The sequence below is a fragment of the Halyomorpha halys genome, unplaced genomic scaffold (assembly GCF_000696795.3).
Source record: "Halyomorpha halys isolate HHAL.00 unplaced genomic scaffold, Hhal_1.1 Scaffold367.1, whole genome shotgun sequence".
NCBI classification, from domain to species: domain Eukaryota; kingdom Metazoa; phylum Arthropoda; class Insecta; order Hemiptera; family Pentatomidae; genus Halyomorpha; species Halyomorpha halys.
In genome coordinates this window covers 658,211-666,895 of record NW_027115775.1, presented here as the reverse complement: position 1 = coordinate 666,895, position 8,685 = coordinate 658,211, and the positions used below count along the sequence as shown (strand labels likewise).

The 8,685-nt window shown below is 31.1% G+C and overlaps 1 protein-coding gene across 1 annotated transcript in view; it reads left to right on the top strand.

The window, feature by feature from the left end:
• The first annotated feature begins 377 nt into the window (after positions 1-377).
• Positions 378-8,685, top strand: part of LOC136797117 (synaptogenesis protein syg-2-like) — a 188,688-nt gene continuing 180,380 nt past the window's right edge. The window contains exon 1 of the mRNA XM_067052762.1: positions 378-483. Coding sequence (XP_066908863.1) covers positions 378-483 — 106 coding nt within the window. The remainder of the gene's footprint in view (positions 484-8,685) is intronic.

Genomic DNA, 8,685 nt, shown 5'->3' with positions numbered 1-8,685 from the left:
CATCACAAGTTTGTCGCAAAAATCGACAAATAGGTTACCACTTTGTATTATTGATTTTACCATTTTATCCATAACGGCTGCAACGATGTTGATGAAACTCATCATATTAATAAACAATAACGTTGTCTTCAAAATCGAATTAGTTTGACAGGATTTAAGTGCCGAATTTTTAAAAATCCTCCTCTGAATCACCTTTAATTTTCTTTTTGTAATAATTAACCATATCTCATTATAAGCAGTAATAAAAAACGAATAAATATTAAAGAATTTCATAATTAATTAATAAGGAGAAAACAGGGAATTTCAAGACGCCATAGTTTTATGGCGATAGTTACATAATTTTTAATTAAATTAAACATATAAACAATGTTTTAATAATGAGTCAACAAAGAATTATCAGGACGCCAAGACGGAAAAAGCCCCAGTATTGTGAATCATGCAAAGATGATATATGTTTTAGATTTATGATGCCTGTAGCCGAAGGTAAGTATATATTCATGCCAAAATCGCTAAGTGATTCTCCGAAACTCCCACTCGAATACATTTCTGCAACAGCAACTTCTGCACCGGTCTAAGATAAATCACGAGGCATTTAAATACATTAAATCGATTCTTATAAACAATATTCAAAAATAAGAAAATTATTATTAACTGTAAAGCCATTTCAATCGAAGATCGAACAAGATTTAAACAAAAAAGAGATTTACTTAAGCAATAAAGCTAATTTCATCGTCTCGCAATATGTCGCACTAAATGGTGGGGCAATAAGTCAAAAAAACAATATCCAGGTCAATAAACAATAAAAATAAGCAATACAAGAAATAAGATCTCATACAGTTCACAATAAGACAAACACTGGGATGTTTGATTAGGTTCTATTCAGAATAGAGATATATGATTGATCAATTATATGATTGATTGCTACACAACAGATAATTTGCTAGTTCCTCTTCAATTAAATGATTTACAAATTTACTGTACATACATTTTGGTTATAATAAGGCAGTGGGAAACATTTTTTTCTTAGAGATATGATGAATTAATATTTTTCTAATATTTTATTTTCCATGAGTACTTTGTTATCTTTGTCAAGCCTGCCCCATAGTAAATTTTTTCAAATTCAAATACAGCTTTCTTTTATTTTCATAAACTTGGAAAAACTGTTTGCAATATTCAGTTGTTAGTTTTACAACTATTTAAACTAATTTTATTCGGTTTAGAACTGTCTGATACTTCAAAATATCCCACACAAAAAAATAAATAAACACAAACAATTTTAATGAGCAGAACCTCAAAGTAGGACTTAAATCGTGAATGTTTTAATATCTTCCGGAAATTAGAAATATTTTTTATCCTCTAAAGTTCTAAATGTGATGTTGTCCACCCACTTCAACTCTTATTTATTTCTCATAAACCGACCGAAAATGAAATATAAACGCTTTGTACATTTTGAATCAAAAGTTTCGTGGATTTATTATTAGTTCCTGTTAATTTTTTTTTTTTCCAGCCAAGACTCCCATTGGAGTCATATACTGCCTAACCATGGTTGGGGGTAAAAGTTCTTCATTTTGTGGGACCGCCACTCAATGAAAAAAGTCAACGTTTCATTTCAGCCCGGATTCGAACCGGCACCGCCAATAGACATCAAATTGGTAAGACTGTGTCTTAACCACTGTGCTATGGGCGGCCCTTCCTGTTAATTACTTTTGTTTGAATTAAAAAAAAGTATTGCATTTTATTTTATAATGGGTTCAAAAATTTTAAATTAATACTTTATTAGTAAAATTTGCGTTCAACTTTTGCTTGGTTGTAATTTCAGCTAAGAACTATTGTTTGGAGGTAGGTTTTGAGGAAAATTTCCTGTTATTTAAGAAATACCAATATGTTTTAATATGATTAATTTGTGTCTGTCAATTTGCAATTTATATCCCACTATCCTGCTGAAGGATTTGGAACTTACGGATTAAAGTTCATTCGGAAATCGATTGGCACAGTTCATTTCCTCCAAGAAACTGCTTTTGTAGTAAAAAAAACAAATAAATAAAATAAATATAAGAAACAATATAATATTCTTATCGAACCAATACGGGATTTTTTATTAATGTTCATGTAATAGATCAAATTAATTATTCATTATTATAATTAAGAATGATTTAAGAAATTTGAGTCTTTTTAAAACATAACAATTAATTAATAAATTTATGCTAGTAACCTTTAGACCTGCCTCTATCTATCCCCTCCTTGCTGTACTTAAAGTCTCACAGCTAATTGTTTGTTCTAAAAAAATAATTGTTTATTATAGCACAGTTGGTTGAGAAAGCAAAAACTTGAAAACACCATCAATGAATCAATTAAACGACTTTATTATTATTTTATTTTATAATTACAAGTAAATATTTATATTAGTATTTAATAATTTTTGTTCTTACCTTTATACATGATCTTATAACTTTCACCTTCATTAGAAATAAAACATACGAACATTCTAGCCGGTGGAGAAAAAAATTCGTACTTTTTCAATCTTTTTTTTTCAAGGCACCATCAAACCGATCTAACGATCTGCGGTAATATTCCAGTCAAATTCGATTGAAGGAATTTTTTTTTATAACAATGCCCCATTCATTATTTTATCTCTCTATTATATATAAAAAATGGTTCTAGTCATCACCATGTAATATTTTATTTTACATATGATAACAGAGTAATATTTTATTTTACATATAAGACGGAGTAATAAAAATGGGCCATCAAAAAATGCGTTTAACTGATGAAGAACAAATAAAAAAGGGCGAAAATCATCACTAGGGCATAGTTAAAAAGACGGTTTATGTGTTAGATCGAAGGAAACAATATTTACTCATGGACAATTGTACGTGGCTCTGTCAAGGCATAAGAGCAAAGACGGAATCAAAATTCAGTGCAATTTATAGGAAAAAGAGGTACTGAATTAAAGCGCAATTTAGAGTGCTGAGATAATGACTTAAAATATTTTTATACTAAATTTATACTGTATTGAAAAAAAAATAATACAATCTGAACTTCAGAATATATTTAAATTTCAGTTATACAATATGAGCAACAAAGAGTGGAATTAATTGAACAGCAGCATAATTTGTTAAATGGGGGGCTGGTCAACCTTGAGGTGGACAAGGGCACCCCCTCCCAAGTTGTCCCTTAATATTTGCTAAGAATTTTAGTAAAATTGAAAAAAAAAATTAGTGAAAGTGTTTTATTTTATTTTTTGGACTTCTTAAATGAATATAAATATATTTTATTCAGCTGCCTGCTAAATTATGTAGTCAATAAGCTAAATTGGGAAGGCAGTGACACAACTACAGATAGCTACGTTACTACTACTAAGTTATCGAATATCAGGTTTGCGGACCATATACTTATTTTCGTCTATTCATTAACTGAGAGGAAATAAATAATTGTGAATCCACGGGGATGAATAATAATATCGATAAAAGAACGATAGTGACAAATTCATAGAAAGGAGAGATCAACGTTATTAACCAGGAAAAAAGTTTTGATGAGCAATATATTTATCTAGGACTTTCCATCTAATCTAAAGATCAAAAATATTAAATAAATGGAAGGATTAACATGAGATGAAAAAAATAATGCTGAATGAAAAACATTTTTAAAAGTCAACTCATCTGGACAAACGACTGAAATGGAATCCTCATAAAAGACAGGAAAGTGCTCGTCGATTCCGACTATTACATTTACTAGATTAACGGTCTAAATTTCCAATCCATTACCAAAGACTAATCTGCGTTACTATTAAAAGGCCTATCTGGACATACGGAGTTGAGTATTGGGGCTCCACTAAACCAACGAATTCCTCCCGAATCCAATCCTTACAGTCCAAAATCCTTCGTAAAATCCTTAATGCTCCTTAATTTGTCAAAAATCAAGTCCTCCGTCAGGACCTCATTGTCCTATATGTTGCCGATTTAACCAGAACCTGATACCATTTTTTCCATGATAGACTTTCTAACCACCCAAATCCACTTAATTCTAACCTGGCTTCTCCTTCATTACATAATAATCCTCCTAGGTGTCTGAAAAGAAGATGGCCTCGAAATTTTCTCCTCTAGGAATGTTATTGGAGTTCTATCAATGGCTAGATACTCTACATGTTTGTATCATGTCATTATGTCACCTACAGCAAATTTACTAGTATGTATTTTTATACAGTTGTAAATAACAATAAATAAATTATTTTAAAAAAATCAACTACTTCCATGATCAAATGGAAAGTTTTTAGATAAATAACCGGTAATTTTGTATGGATCTCAGACATTGTTGACAACAGAAAATAATTATGAAAATTAGCGAGGACGCAACTGCAATTTTGATAGAAGTATGATAATATGATAATACAAGTATGATAGGTATCAAAAGAAAAGACCTCATCAGCAACAGAAAGTACAATCTAGGATTAAAATTAAATGTTTACTGAATGGAGGTTGAAGCACATCATCTGAAATGGAGGTGAGCTGGTCGTGTTGTCATTCTTGATAGGAGAAGGTTGCCCTAAATCGCTTCAGAGAGGATATCCAGGGAACACAAAAGTTGGAGAGAACGACCAAGAACAGGATGGCGAGGCAAAGAGTAGAAGACTATTGGGCTATTGTAGTCTGTATCTGTAGTCAAATTTTATTTCAGGCACAATACTTACTATTGTTAATCTGAGTTTGATGTGACTTTTAAGTGATTATGCGGATAGTCCTATAACAATTTCAACAAAGTTTATTCTGAGCTTTTGCTTACGCATGTGCAATGGATTTATACTTGCGTTTCCTTTGTATACCTATATTTCGAAAGTGGCTGGTCCGAAATCGTAAATTTGTACGTTTACCATGCTGACAAATGTAATGGATCTTCGATACACTTGTATTTAAAACCTGGCTTGTCCAATAATTTTTGTCGCTAAACGACAAATCATTAACCTGGAAATGTCAACTGTGCAGAAAAAGAATATTTTCATGAAATGCAATCTCCGCTAAAGAAATCATATGTGCTTGGCAGACGTTTTTATTTTTACTCTATAAATATTTGTGTTTATTTATACTTTTCATACTTACCCATACTTTTCAATATAGTCCTGGATAAAATCATGAGGAGCTATTGTAGGGAACAATAGAAATCACATAAAAGTGAGTTGCTTGGGATTTGCAGACGATCTAGCACTGTTGGCAGAATCAGAGGAAAAGGCTAATATTCAAATAAATAACCTGGAAATGATAGCAGAAAAAGCAGGCCTACAAATATCATATGAAAAAACAGAGCTCATGACTACTGAAGTAAATTATAAAAAAGGAAGCAGTAATCACTAAAAATGGAAAACTAAAAGTAACCAGAAGATGTAAGTATTTGGGGGAAATAATATAATGTCACAACGGTTCTGAGAAAGAGAGCATCTGATAGAAAATCTAAGCTTTCAAACAGGTAAAATTTACAATAAAAAGAACCTCTCCTCCAATGCAAAGTTAAGGCATTACAACGATGTGATAAGGCCTATGATTTTATACGGCGTTGAGACTGCATGCGAACCCAAATTAGAAAAGCTACTAAAAATAGAAAGAAGGATCTTAAGAAAAATCTGTGGGCCCAGGAAAACACAAGAAGGTTACAGGCGAAGATCTAACTAAGAGATCTATAAAAAAATCAAAGACCTGGAAACCGAGATAAGAATCAGAAGGCTGGTGTTCTATGGGCACATGTAAAAGATGAAGGAGGAAAGACTGAACAAAAAGATCTTTAACCAAATTTTTAGTTACGCATGGGAGGTTATACGAGGATATAAAATTTCAGATCCCGACTCTTTAGATAGATACACATATAGGAAAATACTGAAAAATATCACCAATATTGGAAGAAGAAAAAAGAGGGGCACGAATTGGTCCGAAGAAAAAAAATAAAGACAGTCGAGGATCATGAAGCTGTGATGGGAAGAAAGAAAATCAAGACTCCTAAAGAAGCCTAACCAATATTCGCGTGGTCCTTAGTGGCCGATTCGTGATAAAAAAAAAATATATGTGTGTATTTAACAAAATAATAATTATATCTTAATTGTGTTTTAATAAATATTCTTTTTTCTTATATTTTCAAAAATTTAAATATATTTATAACATACAGAATTTTTATTGATCAATTATATCGTTCTCACGTTTCTCTGACTTCCTCATAGACTATTTGATCAAATTTTTCTTTCTCCTTACATTCAAAGAAATTATTTCTACAAGACCTGATTGTCATCCTTTGTTGTTGACGAACAGCAATGTCCAACCATTGCAGATCAGGTTTGCTGCAAATATAAGAAACGGAGACCAGCTAATGGTTGTACCCGGGCGAAGAGAAGGAGCCGTAGTAGAGGTGTTCCTGAGATCAACAAAGATGGCCACCCGAATCGGCCAAGTTGCCGCAAACTTAGATTGGCTTACCAGATTCAACACAGCTTTTGGAAATCTTCTTTACGGAATTATTTCTTGGAGTAAGATTATCTTAACTAAATTTTTGTTAATAGTGGTTATTAGAAGGACCGTTATAAATACATACATATATATTTATTTATAAAGAGTTTCCTATCTAGATTTTGATATATGAACATTTAGAATTCTTTTTTTAAATTATCATGAGACCGTCTAGTGTAGATAAGTTAATTTTTTATTGAAAGCGCAAATTTTTTAACATCGAATTGAAAGAAGAAAATTTTAATTGTTTCAGAAAGTGAATTATTTTCATAAGAAAGTTGATAAAAACCTCTCATATATAATTAACACTTTTTTATTTCCTATGACCTATGATATCAATTCGATTCTTTTCCTTACCCTTGCGCACAAAATTTTATTTTTAATATTTTTGACGAATTATATGTTACGAATCGATTATTAAAAGAAATAATTATTATGACATATTTAACTAATACTGAAGTTTCTCAACTCGGACTTGAGTCATTTAAATACTATCATATATTATACAAAATATTATGAATTCGGAACATAAAATATATAGTTAAATTTATATATCTCATTAAATTAATAAAAAATATAAATCTGTAACACTATAACCCATGAAGGGTTTGTAACGCTTGTAAAGAAGATGGCTACGAGACCTGCTAATGTAAAACGTCATTAGAGTGCTACCAATGGGTAGTTTCTCTACACGCCTGTAACACTCCATTTTAACTGAGATCAAATTTACTAAATGTATTATAATGTACAGTTGTAAATGGTAATAAATAAATTTTTAAAAAATTACTTTTTATAATTTATCGTCCTGTTCAGTATCCAGTCTATTCACAATTTATTATAAGAAGATCTAATCATACTATCATTACATCAATTATATTATATGATTAATTATCATTATCTGTGATATTACAGTTTTTGTTGTATTCTTTATAATACTATGTGAATCTTGTCACTGTATTGGTACATCACTCAATCGTATTACTAACTAGCATAAACAACTAAAATGAGTTGCCTTAGCAGTATAAAACGTGAAAAATTATTACATTAAAGGTTAACTCTTAAAACATATCACAATTCATTTACCAGCCTACAAGAATTGAAAGGTTCTTGCAACAATTTTTTTTCTTTTCTTGAAACCAAAAATGGTATCGTTGATTAAAATTTACTCTTCCTGAAATTTATTCTTTTCCCACGAACCATCCCTAGAGCGAATAAGGGGTGACAGGCTGCATTCCCACCCAAATTGTCTGCAAAAAGGCAATTATTACATATTTTGAACATTTTCAAGGTTAATGACATTGGGTAAGCCTTGAACCTCAACCCTAAGTCCACAAGATACGAGTGGGATCCCACCCAGAGCCCAATTAAGTTGTTTTGGAGGGAGAAGGATTTTACTCTGGTCAAAGGGCTTTTGGATACTCTCCTATCCAGTCCTCTTCTACACTTCCAGAAACCACCTTTCTAAAAATTATATTATAAGTACCTGTTTCGATTTTTTTGTAATTCGATCCAACTCGGTTGTTTAAATTAGATGAATGGGTTCTCACCCTACCTTCGTGTTTAAGTATTTTTTTTTCATGAGACAATTTTCTTCAACTTATTTTTCATACAAGTATTGTGCTAAAAAGATATTTCACCATTTAAGAGAAAATATGGAGTGAAAGTGAACAGAAAAGATAAGGATTTCATACATAGGGATAATCGGGAGAATATGCTTTTACCTCTAAACATTTGAATTTTTTTAAAGTCTGGTACCCCCTCTAAGCTCTAGAGTTCTCTATCATTAAAAGAAATAGTTCTGTTGTTTAAAACATGTCGAATACTATTCAAGGATATGCGTGGCAATCACGATTTGGTGCAATTTTAATTTGCTATAACTCTTAAAATTATATCAACTTTAAAACTTTGATTATAGAGGATAATTGTATAACTCTTAGGGGGGCTAACAGAACTCTAAAAAAATACTGTTCTTATCGAACAAAACATTTATAGATACTAAAAATGTGGAACTTTGACACTATATAACTTTTTTTCAATTAACATTAGAGGTTTGTTTAATGTGGATAATTATTAGAATGGAAGGATTAGTTCTGTTTAACAAAAAATATTCGATAAAGATTCGAACCCAGGCCCTGGGAGATAGAAGCATTGTGCCTTACCACAGTGCAATCGTGCTTCCGATATATAAGATTGTATATATATA